Source organism: Erinaceus europaeus, chromosome 7 (assembly GCF_950295315.1).
Source record: "Erinaceus europaeus chromosome 7, mEriEur2.1, whole genome shotgun sequence".
NCBI lineage: Eukaryota > Metazoa > Chordata > Mammalia > Eulipotyphla > Erinaceidae > Erinaceus > Erinaceus europaeus.
Window position 1 is genome coordinate 9,571,002 of NC_080168.1, and position 20,507 is coordinate 9,591,508.

A 20,507-nucleotide genomic window follows, 5' to 3' on the forward strand; every position below is an offset into this window, starting at 1 on the left:
TTTTCCATGACTCTCTTCCTTGCCCCATCTTCCCCTTCCTTCTCATTCATGTTCCTATTTTTTTAACTGGTCCCTTAAGCTCAGGCAGCCAGAGGTTCTTACCAGAGTCTGTTGGTCTTCCCACTTGGCACAGAATTTTATCTCAAAGCTCTGTGCCACAACAAAGAGCTTTGTTTAAGCAAATACCCTGGGGGATTTGCTAAAGCCCTGCATGACGCTGGAACTGCTGATGGTTCTCTTCTGCCACGGACATTAGCTCCACTCACGCCTGAGTTCTCCCACTCTGACCACTTATCCCCCAGCCAGCTGTGAACTAATGAGTTGTGAAAGGTGGTTGACCTTCCAAATTTGATAAATAGCATATAGAATGTTGAAATGTCCATCGAAGACTCTGTGATGTTTGTGGGAACTTGTCCTGTGTTCCCAGACTCGGGGTCATCTGTGTATTCCCGACTGTGTTTCATCTCTACCCTAAATCCTGACAATGTGACTCAAAACCTAGTTCCCATTTTTTTCAACTCTGTCTTATATAGAAAACCAGTGCTCAGCAAAATCAGAGTTCAAATTCAGTTTTTATTTTCATTTATTTTTTCATTGAAGTGATATTGGTTTATAAGACCATAAAGGTTTACAAGACTATAAGTTTTAAGAGTCCAACTTCTCTTTAAATTATGTGCCCCATTTCTCACCTGTCACCTAGATATCCATGTCCCTCCCCACCGTCCACTGGATGCCTCCTCCCATTGTCTCTGATACTCCCTTCTGTATCAGTATCTCATCTGTAGGTTTTTTTTTAAAAAAAAACTTTGTTCCCCTGTTTGGTTTTTAATTTATCCCCTACAGATAAGTGAGGCAGTCCAGCACTTGTCTTTCTTCTTCTGACTTATTTCACTTCCCATGATCCCCTGCAGTTCCATTCATGTTGTAGCAAAAGGCAAGTGGCTGTCTTTTTCCTTGTGGTCCAGTGGCATTCCGTAGAGTGTCTACACAACTTCCTTATCCCCTCGTCTGATATTGGGCACGTGGGTTGCTCCCATACCTTACTTGTTGTAGCTAACACTGCAGTGAGCATAGTTGTGCAGAGATAGCTTTTCTAGTTCATGTTTGGGGGCCAGACTCAAACTCCTATAACCAGAGACTAAATGCATACGTATAATGTCTAAGTACGGTCAGAAAAGCTTAATATTTATCCAGGATGGCAACCCTTGTTTGACTGTGACAATCCCATATATGATCTGCTTCCTGTTTCTCCTTCCTGTGAACTGAATTCTTAAAAAACCCATTCATATTCTGGACAGCCAGTGCTTGAATTCTAATATGATCAGCTCTAAGCACCACACTGCCTGGCTCTGGAGTTTGACCTCGGTTTTCCTCTCTTTCAAGTGGAGGAGATCTGCTCCTTCAGTCTCGATCTGAGATAAGCCTAAGTGCTGACTCCTCCCCCCTTTTTTTAAATTTTTATTTATAAAAAGGAAACACTAACAAAACCATAGGCTAAGAGGGGTACAACTCCACACAATTCCCACCACCAGAACTCCGTATCCCATCCCCTCCCCTGATAGCTTTCCTATTCTTTATCCCTCTGGCAGTATGGACCCAGGGTCATTATGGGATGCAGAAGGTGGAAGGTCTGGCTTCTGTAATTGCTTCCCCACTGAACATGGGCGTTAGCAGGTCAATCCATACTCCCAGCCTTTCTCTCTCTCTCCCTAGTGGAGCAGGGCTCTGGGGAAGTGGGGCTCCAGGACATATTGGTGGAGTTGTCTACCCAGGGAGGTGCAGTTGGCATCATGGTAGCATCTGGAACCTGGTGGATGAAAAAAAGAGTTAACATATAAAGCCAAACAAATTGTTGACTAATTATGAACCTAAAGGTTGGAATAGTGCAGATGAAGAGTTGGAGGTCTCTGTATTATAGATAGCTAGTCAGCTTATTTTAGTTATAATCCAAAGGGCCTATGACTATACTAGTTTTTTTTTTTTTCCTGAGCCTGACATCTGATATGCAGGTGGACCCAAGTTATTGTCTGGGGAGATGATGTCATGGCTGGAAAAAGGACCAGAAAGCTGGATCAGGGAAGAGAGTAGCTCCCAAATATGGGAAAGGTGTATAGATATTGTTGACTGTAAACCCCATTGATGTGATCTGGGGCCCATATTCAGCACAGGAGCCTATGTGACCTCTGCATCCCTGTAGGTCTGAGCTCACATTCTGTGGTCACAGCTAGGAACGTTCCTATGACTCCTCCCTTCTTTATTTCCTTTTCTACCCTCTGCTCATTTCCTTTATGGTTACAGAGGCCAGCAACACACTAAAATTAGAGTTGCAAACTTAGTGCTTAAAAAAATAAGCAAATCACTAGTTTTAAAATGGCATTACCTGTGCTGGCTGCTCAGCATGAAAGTTCCCAGTCAGCAAAAGTTGGGCCATCCTTTCCATTCCCCAAAGGAATAAAGGACAACTTTGAGTCACGCATAAGTGGGCTGGCAAGAGAGCTCACTTGGATAGTGTACTTGTTGTCATGGACGTGACTCAAGTTCGAGCCCTGTGCTTACTGGCTGAAGGAAGCTTTGGTGTTGTGGCGGCTTTCTCTTTAGCTGTCTCTGTCTCTCTATCTGAAAAAGTTAACTTGAAGCCATGAAGCCCAGTGACAAAATAGTAGCAGCAGTAGTAGTAGTAAAATGAAAAAGTTATCCAAATTGCTAAGACGGAAATAATCTTTCTTTATCATTTTCTTTTTCCCTTTAAACGCATTTCATTTTCTCTAGCTTTTTGGCGACTCTTTCTACCTGCTGAGTGTGGGTGTTAATCTTTTTCAATTGCTTAACAAAGTCTATTAGATCTTTGATATATATTCAGTTGGGCTTGTCTTCATGTTTAACATGAGTATGGGTATATGATATTTATCCAGAAAATCTGTTGTGCTATATTGTCATGGAGTTCCTATTTTTATATTAGGTTGTCAGAAAAAGTTATGACACCTTTTTGCATAGAAAAAACATAGAAAGTTAGGGCAGGGGAGATAGCATAATGGTTATGCAAACAGACCCCCATGCCTGAGGCTCCTAAGTCCATGTTCAATCCCCTGCACAACCATAAGCCATAGCTGAGCAGTGTTCTGGTGTTTCTCTTTGTGTGTGTCTCTCTCTATCTCTGTATCTCTGCATCTCTCTCAAAAATAAAATTAATAAAATTTTAAAAAAAGAAAGGAAGTTATAACTGTTCTGAGAACCCAATCCATCACCTAAGACACTACAAGGAACTTAGACTGGGATATAGTGGAGAAGCCTCTGGGTTTAGTAAAATAAACATGAAAGGACTTTTAAAAATGAGGCGCCAATACGTGAACTACAAGCCAGGAAAGCCCTGTTATGTGCTGTCATCAAGCTCGCGTTTTATTATTATTTGTAGAAGACAGAGAATTAAAAAGAACACAAACACAAACACATACACACACACACACACACACACACACACACACACAGAGAGAGAGAGAGAGGAGAGCAAAGCACTGCTGAGCTCTGGCACAGAGTAGTGTGGAAGACTGAGCCTCAGGTCTCTGGGACTTCAGGCATGCAAGGCTGTGCTCGGATAGACTGAGCTTCTTCTCAGCCCTGGAATTCATATTTTAAAGGGTAGCTTATAGATCAGTATTGCTATGGAAAATAATTTGGCCAAAGGCCACTAAAGAATACTAAAACCTGAATAAAAGCATTTTCAGATGTCCAAGTGTTCTATCTCAATATTTGATATTTTTCCATGACATAAGTTTCATTGGGGGAGGAGAGCCTCTGAGTCACCCCATCTCACAGAGGGGGTGTCCTGGAATCCCGTCTCGGGCCAAAGGCCAACCTTGCCCTTAACAGTCTGTCCTCAGAAGGCACTGTGTCCATCCTTTCTTCAAATGATCAAAAGTGCTCTACCATGCTGAAATGCTCAGGAATGAGGAAATTGGCCACTGGACAATGCGGCTCTCACACAAACGATGACTGAATTAAAATGGTCTCCAGTTAAGGTGACTCTATGAGAAACCAGATTGCAGATGTATGTTCATTCTGTATCTCAAGAAAGATTCGATTGACTAGGCACTCCTGACTTTGTCATTTGTTTATCTGTGCACGCCAGGCACATTCTGTGATTAAAGTGTTTCTTGTTCACAGAAGTATTGGCTGCCATTCTCGCCCACCATTGTAACTGTGTCACTCATCCTTATCAGACCTCAGCAGCCATCTGGATAGTGTGGGGGCATTTCACAGAAGCATTTCTCAGACAATTACATAAACTGGAATCATCCCATTATCTAGTTGAAATGCAGATTCTGATTCAATAGATCTGGGGGCTGGGGAAAATTCTGCATTTCTTTTTCTCTCTTTTTTTCTTTTTTCTTTTTTTCATGAGATTCTGCCTTTCTAACCAGTTCCCACTGAACACAAGCACAGCAGAACCTTGGGGCACCTGCTGAGTAGCAAGATTCTGTGTGGATGTTTCTCTCCAGTGAAAGAAATAAGTAATGAAACTATATTAACAAGTACATTCTCACAAGGGCAAAAGTGTCCGGGGGTGTGAATAAAAGGGAATCTTCCAACCTCTGGGTTTGATGGTGCTGAATAACTTTCACAGTGTTTCATTTTCCCTCCTCTGATTCTAGGGCTTCTCTGGATTTCCAGGACTCACAGGTCTCAAAGGCATAAGGGTTAGTAGTCCTCAGGAGTCCATCCTGATTGTTTATAAGATTTTTTTCTAGAGAACTCTGTGCTATAAGTGTTATGCAAATGTCGCGGGAGTACATTGGGTAGGGTGCACTTGCATGGATGAAGTTCAAGAGCAGGTAAAACTAGTCTGTCATGAGAGCAGTAATCCCCAGTTCCTATGATGGGGCCAGGTGTCAGGCGGCTGAGGTGGTGGCAGTGGTCTGAATCAGGAAGGGGTGGTGGGAATACCAAAAAGGACTTGTGCACAGATGTGAAAACTCAAATAACTCTTCAAGGAAGATGATGTACACTTCCCTGTACATGAATGATACTTTAAAACCTGTCCTTGGATGTTGGAGCGGTGGTCCACCTGGTTGAGCAAGTATGTTAACACGTCTCCGGTGTCCCCACCTGCAAAGGGAAAGCCTCATGAGTGGTGAAGCAGTGCTGCAGGTGTCTCTCTTTTTCTCCCCTTCCCCCTTGATTTCTCTCTGTCTCTATCCAAGAAATGAATAAATATATAAATAAATAAAATATTTTTTTAAAAAATCCATTCCTAGTCTCTCAAACAATCTTTATGATCTCTATAAAAATTTGATGGATATAAGACTTGCAAAGTTTGGTCTAATCTGTTGTGGTTTTTTTTCAAACTATTCTTGGCTATTCCCAAAACTGCAGGCTGAGGGTGATTGTGGTGGTGAATAATGCCATGTTTGTAGGTGGAATGTTGAAATCATTTTCTCTGCCTCTCTTTTGCTACATCTGTAGGGGATAACAGGACTGCCAGGATTTTCCGGTCCCCCTGGACTTCCTGTGAGTAATGAGGGAACTGTATAATTCGAAAACTTTAAAGCAAGCTCATTTTAACAGACACGTTAAAGCAATAGCACAAGAAAATATGCACTGACAATGCCCCTATGACATGATGACAATAACATGGGAGAATCTCATGAGATATTAGAGTTCAAATCTGTAGAACATGAATCAGCCTATATCTCCTGGCATGCTAGCAGGGTAGAATAGACTAGAATGGGACAAATGGAATGGGGTTAGAATAGAGAATACCTCTGATTGATAGCATAAAGAATTTAAAATTTTCTTCTCTATACACAGGTTTTTCCTCTCCCTCACCCCAGTTTAAAATAGCATATTGAGGGACTTGATTTTAAGTAACTGACCTTTTGTTTTGTCTAAAGTAACTTTTGTTTTTCATTAGTCCACTTTATTTGTTGTCATTTCTAAGCTGTTATCTAAAGCTGCTAAATTTGTTCACCTGCTTCAACAGCTATTTATATTTAAATATCATCAGCAATCTGCCCGACTCTTCCATCACTTTTGATTATATTTCTACCTGTTCTCAGGTCTGGCGAGCTCACCTTTTAAAGACCTGCTCTATTTTCTAGGGTATTCCTGGCCATCCTGGACCTTATGGGCTTCCTGGTCTACCTGGATGCAATGGTTCCAAGGTAGGTTTTTCTCACACACAAGCAAACAAACCAGTGATGCTTGACTGAGTAAAGACATCAAGGTGAACTAGCAATGAGGCAGGATAAACTTTTCTATTAGTCAGAAACAATGGGCTGTATCTTCAGAGAAGAAATAAGAGATTTGCAAGTCCAGCTGACAGGTCAATCATTACTCCTAGCCTGTCTCTCTCTCTTTCCCTAGTGGAGCTGGAGGGCTCTGGGGGAAGCGGAATTCCAGGACACATTAGTGAGTTCGTCTGCCCAGGGAGGTCCAGTTGGCATCATGGTAGCATCTGGAACCTGGTGGATGAAAAAAGAGTTAACATATAAAGCCGAACAAATTGTTGACTAATCATAAACCTAAAGGCTGGAGTAGTGCAGATGAAGAGTTGGAGGTCTCTGTATTGCAGATAGCTAGTAGGCCTATTTTAGTTATATTCCAAAGGGCCCGTGACTATACTAGTTATTTTTTTTATTGGTTGTAGTGAGTGTATATAAAAGAGAAGCTACAGCTTCTCTTAGTCTTTGGGAAAGAGTGAGTGAACTTTCTATGCTGATTCATATATTTTCTCCTGTGCCTTTTTCTCAGACAACCTTGAAAAACAACTAATTACTAAGGTTTCAAGCAAACAGTACTCAGAATGTCCTTTGCACAATTAGATTTTCAGCATGTATGCATAATTTAAGAAACAATAGTTTTGATCTTGTTTACTTATTTCTGTATTTTAAATGGTAATATATTTGTTTCTGGGGTTATCTCAGACATATTTATATATATTAAGTTTTTCAGTATTCACATAGCAAATATATGGTTCTTAAGATCCAATAATGTCTGTATTTATGTTTCTAAAATTTACACTTAGATTTTCATATTTACACAAAAACACCTAATACCTATTCTGTTTATATTCAAAGATGAATGCATAGAAAAAACAAAAATACTACTTGGCTGAAATTATAGAATAATCTAAGATATATTGAGTAATAATAATAATTACACAACTAGATCCAAAAAATAATAGAGGGAAATTCTCCATTTATAGTAATATTTAATATATTTAACATCATAAACCTATATTCACTTCTGTGGTTATTCAAAGTTACTTTGAAGTTGCAATTAGAAAGTTAAAATACGGGGGCCGGGCGGTAGCGCAGTGGGTTAAGGACACATGGCGCAAAGCATAAGGACCAGCGTAAGGATCCCAGTTCAAGCCCCTGGCTCCCCACCTGCAGGGCAGTCGCTTCACAGGTGGTGAAGCAGGTCTGCAGGTGTCTATCTTTCTCTCTCCCTCTCTGTCTTCCTGTCCTCTCTTGATTTCTCTCTGTCCTATCCAACAATAATGGCAGCAATAACAATAATAATAACAACAAGGACAACAAAAAGGGAAAAAATATCCTCTAGGAGCAGTGGATTTATAGTGCAAGCACTGCAATCCCCAACAATAACCCTGGAAGCAATATATATATATAGCTATACCAAGCCAACTCCTACAGTACTCAGACCTCCTGACCATCTAATATTTATTTCTCTCCCTTTGACTTATTTTACTTTATATGATCCTCTCCAATTCTATCCATGTTATAACAAAAGGCAAAATTTCACCCCTTTATAGCCTAGAGCTATTCCAGTGCATATAAATACCACATCATTTTTTTCCTGCTTATTGTTGGGTACATAGATTGTTTTTCTACTTTAACTGTTGTACAAAGTGCTTCATTAAACATAGGGGTGCAGATATCTTTTTGGTCTAATGCTGTTTTCAGTAAATAGTATGATTTTCCCAGTTAGCCATTTGTAAGATATTTGGGTTATTTTATCTGTATGTGCTATTGCACGGTTGCAAGAAAGAAATTGGAAAAATGTCTCAATAGACTTTTACTGAAGAACAGAAGAATCACAGATTTTGCATGTCTTCCAGGGTGAGCCAGGCTTTCCCGGAATTCCAGGGACACCTGGCTACCCAGGGATCCAGGTAGGTTTACAGCTCTAACTTCCCAAGCACTCCCACTCCAGTATCAGAGACAAGTCATGAAGACAAGAGTTCACTTCCTAATGGCCATATTACAAAGACGTATATGGGGAAGTCTGGGACAGTCAACAGGAAGCCGGTTCAGTTAGCAGTTAGGGAAATGAGTGAATAAATGTACTATGAGCTCAGATTTTCACTTTTGGACTTTGAGATACCCAAGCAGAGATGTGTAATTCACTCAAATAAGAATTATGGATGGTGGCAACTCAAGAGAAGGGACTTGGAAATGAAACTTGGAAGAGTTCCTGGATGGGTGTGTGTGGAAGTTCAGGGAAGATATTTCAGTGGAGGTGGGTGATGGACAACTGCCCAGTAATTTCTCTCATTTTGGGAGAAATCCAGTAATGCGTGAATTAACATTTGTCACTGACTTGGCCAACTTAGACTTATCATTGATCTTGATACTGGATCCTCCATGGATGGGTAGAGGTAGGAGGCAGAGGTGGAACTAAGGTGTGAATGGGGATGGACAGAATGGCAAGTCTGTGGATTGGACATGAAGAAGAGACAGGACACTGTGGTATGTGTGTGGAGGGGTGGACAGCAAGTTTAAAGAGAGACCTTGTTTCAGAAGAGAGTCTTGAGCATGCTTGAAAGTCAGTGTGGAGAGAAGAAAGCCAAAACAAAGGACAAAGCAGGCATGGTTGTGTCTTTATTTGATTTACCCCACTTGTTAATACCTGGCTCCTTTCCATAGGGTGTCGTCGGTTTGAAAGGAGAAAAGGTAAATCATTGGCGGCCTATTATGACTAAAAATCATTTGTTGTAATCTGAAGAGGATTTCTATTAAATAATAAGATATTTTTCACTACAAATATGTCTTCATAATTCATTCAGAAATCACAGTTGGGACATGGTATTCATTTTTATGGAACAGTTTCCCCACCCACACACCTGTCATGTATTATGCATTAAGGATACAAGTTTATGCCATCCTTTAGGGAAATGGTGTCTGGGCAGTGGTTCAGGAACTCACATGCTAGGTCAGGAATTCCTGCTGATTTTGGTATCATGGCAAATGTTTTATCATCTTGGGGGCTTTCTTCCTTCCATAGTAAATTGTCAAAAAAACAGAGGGAGTACTTTGAATTCTTCAGTATGGCATAACTGCATAGTCCCAAACAATTTTTGTATGTAAAACTGGAATCTACCTTTATCCTTGAAGTAAAATAAATAAGGAGGGGACTCAAAAGTATGGCGTTGGTTGTTTGGTCAAATTAATCACCTTCTTCACTTTCAAGGGTGCTCCTGCTGGAGGAGAAGGAGTAGAAGGGGATGGAAAAGGGGACCCCGGATTGCCAGGAAGTCCAGGATTCCAGGTGCAGCTCTAAGATAAGACGTTGCCATTCTCATCTCTACACTCTTGTTTACTTTCTCTTGCATCCTGCATCTCTTTCTTACTCTTTAAAAAAAAAAAATTATTAGACATCCCTACTCCTTTGTATATATCTACTTCATTTTATCTGAAAATATTCCCCTTCTGGAGAGGGTGGTGTTGGGCAGGTGGTGCGCCAGGTTAAGCACACATAGTACTCAGCACAAAGATCTGGGTTCAAGTCCCAGGATCCCCATCTGTGGGGGGGGGGGGGAGCTTTGCAAGCAGTGAAGCACGTCTACAGGTGTCTATCTTTCTGTCTCCCTCTCTGTCTCACCTTCTCACCTCAATTTCTCTCTGTCCTATCAAATGAAATAAAAGAAAATGGAGCAGTAAGATTTGTAGTGCTGGCACTGAGCCCCAGTGATAACCCTGTAGGCAAAAAAAAAAAAAAAAAAAATGAAACATTCCCTTTCTTAACAAACTATATGAAGTGCATTTCAAAAGATGATTTCGTGCATATATCTTTTCAACTTTTCTTGAGTCTCAGTCATCCAAAATTTCTTAACTGTAAGGAACATGCTCCAAGGATTAGTGATTCTCTACTTACTCTCCATGTGCTGACATATCTGGATAAGGTCTGAGAGCAATCCACAGTGAAGACACAGAAATACAGACTTGTGGTTAGAGACTGTGAGATCTTGACTTTGGGACCCAAAAGGCCCTTTTCTTCTCTTTTCTCTTCTTTCCTCTCCCTCTTTTAATAAACTTAGCTCACATGCATAAACTTTTAGTTAACTAACCAGAAAGACTTTAACTAAATTCCAGGAGATATGGGGAAATTCCCAGGTGGAGACTGGCATTTGCCACCACCATTGAATCAGAGATTTGAGTTGAGGCTGCTGAGGCCCTGCAGTGAGTCATGCCCACTGGGGATGGGCCTCCCGACTGCTGAGTGATGCAGCTCAGAGACGTGGCATGTATGCCTTTTGAACAACGATTTCTAGGGAGCTTCTGTGGAAAGATGTAGCCTATGTGACAACTAGGAACCCTGATGCTACAGGCTGGGCGATGCTGCACCTGGTTAAGCAGACACATTGCAGTGTGTAAAGACCTGGGTTCAAGCCCCTGGCCCCCACCCACAGAGGGGAAAACTTCATGAGCAGTGAGGCGGTGCTCCAGGTGTCTTTTTTCCCTCTCTATTCCCCCGTCCCTCAAAATTTCTCTCTTGTCATATCAAATAAAATAAATAAAGTTAAAAGAATTCTTTTTATAGAACCCAGATACTGGAAGAAGAGAATCCAGTAAGAAGAATGTGTATCAATCTGGGTTGTTGTGTCTCCTTTAAATATAGTTTTGAGCGTTGGCTATGTTCTGTATTGTATTACAGGTCAAGACTTAACCATGGGAAATGAGTTTGGAGATTATTAATTATGAGGTATTAGCTATGTGCCAGGGGCTGTTCTAATCACTAAGGCTACAACAGTACACAAATCTACCCAAAATATATTAAAATAAAAAATAAGGGTCAGGTGGTGGTGCACCTGGTTGAACATGTCACAGTGTACAAGGACCCACATTTGAGCCCCCAGTCCCCACCTGCAGGGAGAAAGATTTTCCAGTGGTGAATTAGTCCTTCAGGTCTCTCTTTCTCTCTCCCTCTCCCTGGACCCTTTCAATTTCTACCTATCTCTATCTAATAAATAAATAAAGATAAAAAATATTTTAAAAATTCATCATCTTAGAGCTTACTGCATTCTAGGAGGGGGAAATATTGGGCTATCAGAAAAGGCATGACCCATTTTTTAAACATCTTATTTATTCATTATTTTGGAGAGAGACAGAGAGAAGTTGAAAGGGGGGAGAAGGATAGAGAGGGAGAGAGAGAGAGAGAGAGAGAGACACCTACAGATCTGCTTCACAGCTTGTGTCACATTCTTCCTGCAAGTGGGCAGCTAGGGGCTTGAACCCGGATCCTTGCGTGGGTCCTTGCATTTTGGACTAACTGCACTTAACCCGGTGTGCCAACCTCCTGGCCCACCCTGGCCATTTTCTTGGAAATGTTACTGTTAAGATAATCCCAGCAGCTTGCCACACATGATGACACACTTGTGCACCTTGTAGTTAGCCTTAGTTGTGGTGGGACATGATGATTTGTATTTGTTAAATAAAAAGAAAACAGTTGATTACTTTTTACTAATGGGCATTGTCCTTAGGTGAGAGAGAACTCAATGCAAACTTGCTCTTTTCTCCAATGTCAAGGGTTTGCCAGGCCTTCCAGGTTTCCCCGGACCCATGGGCCCACCTGGCCCTCCAGGATTCTTTGTGAGTACGCCATCTCCTTTCGTCAGGACAATGCAAAGTAATGCATTAATGGGGCTTGGGCAGTGATACCCAGTGGAGTGCACACATTACCCTCCTGCAGGGGGGAACCTTCACAAGAAGTGAAGCAGTGCTGCAGGTGTCTCTTTTTCCTCTCCCTCTCTCTTCCCTCTGCCTTGATTTCTCGCTGTCTCTATCAGCATATTAAAGAAAAAAATAATAGATTTATTATAACTTAATCATTGTAAAATTCGCCTCTTGATCCATTTCCTGCTGTCATTTTAACTTGTGGATTTTTCTAGGGCTTCCCAGGAACCATGGGGCCTCCAGGACCTAAGGTATAGATGACAGCCAGAACACCTCATCAGTCGAACAGTCCAACCCAGCTAATTCCACATGTGGGTCACGGCCAGGCACCCCTTTGGAACTCAAAGCGGGTTGATCCCTTCAGGGAAGCGAGTGAGATTGGCAGCTCTGAACCCCTCTGCCTCTCTTCTCTTAAGCACCCTCTGTGCTTAAGTGAATGGAAGACAGACAGACTTAACAGGGTGGCAGAGTGGACTTTCACAGAGGGGTTTGCGAACAGGAAATAATACCCCCAACTCACAGGCTGGTCTGTCATTCTAACAAAGGGTGATAAATATATGGAAAAGTGATAAGACCAAAAAAAAAAAAAAAAGGGCTTCTCGGCCCCCAGAGTAGTCAATTATAGGATGACATATTTGAAACATATTGATAAATATATTTGAAAAGTTAATGGGTGGTCAGTATCAAAATTGATAAGACTTGTTTGCTCTTCCTGCTGTAGGACAGGAAAGAAGTGCTGTGTTTGCAGAGGGAAATTCTGCCCTGCCTTTAGGCAAAGCAGGGGAGGGTGGAACACTTCTGTCTGCATTTTTCCGTCTGTCACTTCCCTTCAGCTCTACATAATCCTCGTGTCTGAGTCCTCTTTGTGAGTTTCAGTAAAAAATGATCAAGTGAGGCTGAATTCCACTGGGAAATGAGTACTGAACACATTTCTCTCTTTATTTTTTACATTTCAATTGTATTAGTGCTTTCAATATTGGCCTACAAAATTATAAGATAACGGTATAATTATGTACCGTTCCCACCACCAGAGTTCTGGATCCCCATTCCCTCTATTGTAAGCTACCGTAGTTCTCCTCAGGTCGCATATATGGGTTGACTATTATTTCTACAACTATCTGTCTGTATTTGTATATACTTGCCCCGCCCTTTTTTTCATTGTCCCATCCTCTCTTCCTTTCCAAGTCATACTGGTGCCTATGACTATTTCTAAATCTTTTTCTTCTTTTCCTTTTCCCTCTCGGGTCCTGATGGAGTTGGAGTTCAGAGCCCTCTGGTCATCTTCTCCCTATTATTTCTCCCCCTCTGAGCGTATGGATCAAAATTATTTGGGGGGTGCAGAATGTGGGATTTCTGGCTAACATTAAAATCTAAGCGTGGGGCCGGGTGCTGGCGCACCTGGTTGAGCGTGTGTATTACAATGCGCGAGGACCCGGGTTCAAGCCCCCAGCCCCCACCTGCAGGGGGAAAGCTTTACAGGTGGTAAAGCAGGGCTGCAGGTGTCTCTCTGTCTCTCTCCCTCTCTATCACCCCCTCCCTCTTGATTTCTGTCTCTATCCAATAAATAAAGATAATAGTAATTAAAAATAATAATAATAAATAAATAAAATCTAAGCGTTTGGTTACAAATATTGGAATATTCCTGGACTTAGACTCTGTTTGTATTCATTTTTAAAAATAATAATTTCACTTTGTGATTCCTTCCAGGGTCAAATGGGCGATAATGTGAAAGGTCAAAAAGGAGATCAGGTAATTGGTTCAAATTTTGACTCTTTAGTGGACAGAAAATCCTCAGTTCCATAGCAATTAGCCTAGACATTTTATTCACATAAATGCACACTTCTAGCTGAATCCTTTGCACCACTTTCCATGCTCCCAATGTCAATTAAATTCAGGTGTTTAAGGACCTGGTTGAGTGTACTCCTTGCAGTGCATAAGGGACTGGGTTCAAAGTCCTGGTCCCCACCTGCAGGGAGGAAGTTTCATGAGTGGTGAAGTAAAGCTGCAGGTGACTCTTGTTTTCTCCCTCTCAATCTCCACTCCTTCCTTGATTTCTCTCAGTCTACCAAATAGGTGAATATTTTTTAATTAAGGTGGTTACTGTGCCTCCAATTCTTGTTTGCTCTACCTCCATACAGAAGAAGTTAGGGGGGAATCAGATTTCTCAGAGAGAGTAAGAGTAAGGTAACATTTCATTTTTCACACCGGAGTATCTTTGTCTTTAGGGTAGGAGAGGATTAGAAGGACCCCGCGGACCACCAGGAACAGTTATTGTGACACTAACTGGCCCGGATAACCGAACGGTAACACATCACGTTTACTACATAGGCTGTCTCTCTGTTCTGGGATGAAATTCTTGCAATCCATTCCAAGGACCTGCAACTTCTCAGATTCCTGGAAGGGAGCCCAATACTGCTGTTCTCTTTTCCATATCCCAACTCTCTGCCCCCAGTGCCAAGTGGACAGTTCGTATGTACGTGGTAAACAGATGATTACATGAGTGTATGGTTCCACTTCGCAGTGAGCACGGAGGCATCATAGTCACATAGGATATTTTTACCTTGTCTTCATCAAGAACAGTATGGCCTCCATTCCTCTCCAGGGACACTAGGACCGTCTGCTTTGACATTATTATTTACTGATTAATATTCACCATTTAGTGTCTCACCCAATGGCTTTCATTATATTTAGTTTTGCAACTATGAGCACACTTTTAAAAACTGTATTTTAACAGAGGGTTACAAGATTGTAAGATTACAGGGTACAGTTCCCCACTGTGCCAATTGCCAAAGATTTGTGCCCCCTGCCCTCCCAATGATAACCACCATAGTTCTCAGGAAGTCTTACAAATAGTTTGTTTACTTATGACAGTTTGTTAGCTTTGTTTTGTTTTGCAAATTCATGTTTTAAAACTCTAGAATTCCACATAGGAATAAAACTCTATGGTAGTTGTCTTTCACCTCTTACCTGGTTAGGCATGGTCACCACCAGTTCGATCCATTCTGTCCCAGAGAACACAGTGTGATCCCTTTCTTGGCTGCAGAGTAGTATTCTGTGGAGAATATATTTCCCATAATTTTTTTACCTAGACATCTGTCAGTAGGCACGTAGGCTGTTTTCAATCTTTGGCTATTGTGAATAATGCAGCTATGAACATAGGGGTGTATAGCTCCCTTCAAACTAGTGTTTTCATGCCCTTTGGGTAAATGTTTAAAAATGGTGTTGCTAAACCATAAGGAATTCTCATTTTTATTTGTTTAAGGACTAACTCTCCATATAGTTTTCTAGAGGGGCTGTACCAACTTGTTGTTCTTCTAACAAACTATTACCACATTTAGAAAATTTTTACTACCTCTTGGCTATTGATCTATCCAGTACAATTTATTTTAATGATAGAAATCATCAAAACAAAACTTACATGAGATAAAACATAGTGAAATTTAATATAATCAAACTAATGATTCACAAAAAAGGATTAGAAAAAAAAGCTAACTTCAGAGTGAAAACTAAACATTCCAGAAGTTACTAACAAAAATAAAGTGAATAAAGTATAAAAAAATCTTACTGGATGATAATAGATAGGAAAAAAAATTATCTTGATAAAATTCAGATTTGGAAGAATTAGATCCAAAGGTAAAATATTAGTTTCAAAAAAGAAATGATGCCCTCAAGAAAATACTCTTATTGGTAAAATATAATTAATGAATTGTGATAAGGACAAAACCAGATTTAATTAATGAATCAAATCATCACTGACTTTAATATTGACTTTAAAATCAATATTGACTTTAAAAATATTTGATGGCAATGAATTGATTTGGGTATATGTGGAAAAAAATGGAATATATTAGAGATTATCTGATTGTATTTATAGAAACTGAGTCAGGATTTAATCTGATGTCATTTGATCCCAATGATATCTCTCTCTACTTTTCCTCCCATCTCATGGGAGGGGGGAGAGCTAATGATTTACAGGGCAGTTGTTGATACATGAATACCATTTCCCATCTTTGTATAATGGGTCTGCAAAACATTCTCATCCCCATCTTAGGACTTCAACCCCCATGCTCCCCCACATGCCCCTCATCCCTCCATCACTCCTTCCTCAGAGGCCTTTGCTTTGATGCAGGGTACTATCTCCAGTACATGCTTTACTTAATTTTTTTCCCTTTCTGTCCCTGTCTCCCAAGTTCCACATACTACTGAGGTTATCCAGTAGTTATTCCTTCAAATTCCATTCAAGGTGAGGAGGGAAAGATGTGTATTTTGGAATTTCTAGTGATCCATGTTTTTTTTTTTTATTTGATTTTGGTGCATGTTATTAAAGTGATAGCCTCGTTTCTCTTTTCTACATGTGGCTGTCCAGTTTTTCTAGCACCGTTTGGTGAGGAAGATTTCATTTCCCCCACTGAGTGTTTTTTTTCCACTTTTCATTTATTTATTTATTTTTTATTTATAAAAAGGGAACATTGACAAAACCATAGGATAAGAGGGGTACAGCTCCACACAGTTCCCACCACCAGACCTCCGTACCCCATCCCCTCCCCTGATAACTTTCCTATTTTTTACCCCCTGGGAGTATGGACCCAGGGTCATTGTGGGATGCAGAAGGTGGAAGGTCTGGCTTCTGTAATTGCTTCCTCACTGAACATGGGTGTTGACTGGTCAATCCATACTCCCAGCCTATCTCTCTCTTTCCCTAGTGGGGAAGGGCTCTGGGGAAGCGGAGCTCCAAGTCACATTGGTGGGGTTGTCTGTCCAGGGAAGTCTGGTCACATCCTGCTAGCGTCTGGAACCTGGTGGCTGAAAAGAGAGTTAACATACACAGCCAAACAAATTGTTGACCAATCATGGACCTAAAGGCTGGAATGGTGCATATGAAGTGTTGGGGGACACTGAGTGGTTTTCACTTACTAAGTGGCTGAATGTGTGGGCTCATATCTGAGTTCTGGATTCTGTCCCATTGACCCAAGTACTCACCTTTATTCCAGTGCCACACTGTTTTAATTATTATGGCTTTGCAGTTTAAACTGAAATTGGAGAGTATGATGATCCTTTCTTTGGGAGAACTCATATACTGGTCCAGTGGAGTCCTAGGTATAACCTCCAACTCTGAAAAATAATAGTATGTTGACGTGAGGAATAGAAATAGCTTGTAAGCCCAGTGTGTGAAACAGATAGAGGACTTCTATAAAAAGCAATCACATATCACAGGAAGATGAGAAAATATGCCTATATGTCAGAAACCGTTAACCTCCTCCCCATCACCAAGCAATTTGAGGGGGGAAAAGTGTAATCAGTAAGTTCTTATTCCATCTATTTTTAAAGACCTTGAATTGTTTCTATGGCAGGACCTCAAGGGGGAGAAGGGAGACCAGGGTGACATGGGCAGACCTGGGCCTCCAGGACCCTCCGTAAGTCATTTACATCATCCCTTTAAATATAACGTTGAACCTTAGTATATGTCTTAATGTATAGTTACCCTTACTTTTTCATCTTAGTCAACACAAAAGCCATGAATACATTTCTAGCTAAATCCTCTGCACTATTTCACATACTTCCAACATTGCCCATATTGTTGCCTATCTTTAGCATCTTTGAAAATATTAATAGCAGGGCCAGGTGGTGGTGCAACTGGTTGAGTGCTCACCTCACAGTGTGCAAGGACCCAGGTTCAAGCCCCTGGTCCCCACCTGCAGGGGGAAAGCTTTACAAGTGGTGAAGCAGGGATGCAGGTGTCTCTCTGTCTCTTTCCCTCTCTATCTCCCCCTTCCTTTCAATTTCTGGCTGTCTCTATCCAATAAACAAATAAATAAATAAATAAATAAATTTAATAAGAAAATTTTAAGAAAATATTAGTAGCCACAAATAAGCTTTCCCTCTATGATGACCTGTCATTTGAACTTTTTCTATAATATAACAGATTACTCAGCAGGAAGAACATTAATAAAAATAAATGTCCATATAAAATATGATTAATGAAAATTAACTGATTCCTTCAGGGGCCACCAGGAGAATCATATGGATCTGTAAAAGGTGCTCAGGGAGAACCAGGTGCACAGGTAAGTTTGGAAATTCAGTGTCAAATACAGTCTAGAGGAGTTTGGGGGTTGTAAGTTCAAAGCATCCAAACTAGTTTCAATTAAAAAATAAAAAATGTGTTCAGGTGTACAGGAAGTTCTAAGTGTAAAACTAGTATCAGGGGGTGGGTGGTAGTGCAGTGGGTTAAGCACTCATGGCACGAAGCACAAGGATCCCAGTTTGAGCCCCTGGCTCCCCACCTGCAGTAGAGTCGCTTCACAGGTGGTGAAGCAGGTCTGCACGTGTCTATCTTTCTCTCCCCCTCTCTGTCTTCCCCTCCTCTCTCCATTTCTCTCTGTCCTATCCAACAATGATGACATCAATAACAACAACAATAATAACTATAACAACAATAAAAAAGAAGGGCAACAAAAGGGAAAATAAACAAGTAAGTAAATAAATATTTTTAAAAACTGGTATCAAAGACTTCTGAGCCTGAACATTTGTTGGCAGGACTCCTACTTTTCCTTCTGCTTCTCTCTGCATGTCAGTCAGTCTCACTCCATTAACAAGTCGTCCATATTGGGAATGATGGGGAGGAAGAATAGGATGGGACCTCAGAGGGCTTCGATGATTGACATTGCGAGAGACAGCGAGTGTGCCTCCCTGTGTTGTGGACTCTACAGAACTATGGAAAAGGACTAAAATTAGAGGTGGGAGTGGTTTTTATATTTCCACCTATCATGGAAATATAGAAAATTTTGCCCCAAGTTTGGGTGGTGGAGCACACACGTTACCATGCACAAGAACGCAGGTTCCACTCCCTGCCTCCCACCTGCATGGGAGAAGCTTCATGAGAGGTGAAACAGTATTATAGGTGTCTTTCTTTCTCTCACTGTTTCCCCCTTCACATCTCAATTTTCTCTTATTAAATAGTATAAAGAGAAATAATGGGGGGGGAAGAAATTATACCCATGTGGCAACAATTGTTTTATAAATCATTATTCCCCTAGTAATATATGTGTGTGTTTATATACCTATGTAATTTAATATTTAATGATTTTCAATAGGATGAAGAAAGGGTTTCCCTTTAGCTCAATGAGTAGAGAGCCTTAGATTTTCATATCTGAAGTCAAGAGATGATTATAGTAGTAACAGTTTCCGTGTTTATTTAAGTTGTTCATACTATGCAGTTACACATTTTGTTTTATTTTCTGCTTTAGGGAAAGCCTGGAAAAGATGGTGCCTCTGGTTTCCCTGGGACCAAGGTAAATACACGGTTTGGTCCACTGAGGTATGAAAATGCCAGTCCTCTCAGAGAGAGAACTTGTGAGAGCTACTAACTGCTCACTAATAAAACATATAGAGAGATTTAAAGACTACATTTGAGAATCATTTCATACTCTTATTATGAATATAAGTCATCTAAACAAATCCTCCCTTTTTTTTTTTTTCCACAAAGGAGTTCTAAATTCTCTGCTTTCTATGGAAGGCAGTGACCATGTATCTTTGCTCACATTCTCTCTTCTCTTCCCTATAGGGAGCCAAAGGCAGCAAGGGCTTCCCTGGGCTCGTAGGTGAAGATGGTATTAAGGTAACTAACTCCCTCACTGATATCTTCAGTCTTTCTTATGTGGCTGGCTAATTCCATTCCTTAGTCTCCCCTTCTACCCCTGTCTCCTGAGCCTAGCTGCAATGAATTGCGATCAAAATTCAGGACAAGTATATGTTTGTGTGATAGTTATGAAAAAATGAGACATGTAACCACAAATTTATGAAGAATGATAGCCTGGGAAAGACATTAACGAGGTCTCATATAGTGGAAGCTGGCTAGTTGAAGACCAGTGAGATCCTTATGGTTCTCCATAAGGAAATCCACTGGAAAAAGTCTTCAGTTGTAGTGATCTCAGGCCATTTGCATCAGGTACAGGCTAGACCTCATGTGCCTCAACGCAAGGCACGAACTGGAAGGTCAGGGGCAGCGGTCGATCCTAACGTCTATTTCATATTCTTTTCAGCAGCACATAAACTAAACGTCTGTCCCTTACCATTTGTTTCTGACAACACCCCGTAGATATTTTCAACTAGTATCCAAATGTGGGTAAATGTTTTATCCCATAGTGGGATAAACCTGATTCTGATAAAAACCAGTCAGTTTATCGGTCAGCAATAGAATTCTAAAATACCCTCTTGAGGAGGAAAAAAAAAAATGATGATGATGTCTAAAATGGAGAATGCAAGCATTTCACGGCCTGGTTTTCCCATGTCTCTACTGGGAAAGAACGTGAGTCTGTGTGATGCTTGTGAATCTCCTTCGAAGGCAATAACACAGGAGAAACCTGCTGAACCAGTAGAGCAACAAGCACTTCTTCAGAGCCTTCTAGAAAAGAGCACCTGGCCCAGATTTGGCCCTGCAGGAAGACAACTGAACCTCGATGTTGCTTTCACTCTGACCGAGTTCATGCATGATGTGGAAATGGCAATGCTTTAAGTGCTCGTTTATTGTTGTGTTTCTTGTGTCTACCAAGTGTGCAGTAATTTTGACTGATGTGTTTATAATTCCTACCCATTCTT

At 40.9% G+C, this 20,507-nt stretch overlaps 1 protein-coding gene across 1 annotated transcript in view; it reads left to right on the forward strand.

The window, feature by feature from the left end:
- COL4A3 (collagen type IV alpha 3 chain) overlaps positions 1–20,507 on the forward strand; it is a 144,171-nt gene that overhangs the window by 69,296 nt on the left and 54,368 nt on the right. Inside the window, exons 4-17 of the mRNA XM_016186807.2 lie at positions 4,650–4,694; positions 5,461–5,505; positions 6,096–6,158; positions 8,078–8,131; positions 8,886–8,912; positions 9,430–9,507; positions 11,766–11,828; positions 12,128–12,163; positions 13,620–13,661; positions 14,138–14,215; positions 17,264–17,326; positions 17,915–17,974; positions 19,157–19,201; positions 19,474–19,527. Coding sequence (XP_016042293.1) covers positions 4,650–4,694; positions 5,461–5,505; positions 6,096–6,158; positions 8,078–8,131; positions 8,886–8,912; positions 9,430–9,507; positions 11,766–11,828; positions 12,128–12,163; positions 13,620–13,661; positions 14,138–14,215; positions 17,264–17,326; positions 17,915–17,974; positions 19,157–19,201; positions 19,474–19,527 — 753 coding nt within the window. The remainder of the gene's footprint in view (positions 1–4,649; positions 4,695–5,460; positions 5,506–6,095; positions 6,159–8,077; positions 8,132–8,885; positions 8,913–9,429; positions 9,508–11,765; positions 11,829–12,127; positions 12,164–13,619; positions 13,662–14,137; positions 14,216–17,263; positions 17,327–17,914; positions 17,975–19,156; positions 19,202–19,473; positions 19,528–20,507) is intronic.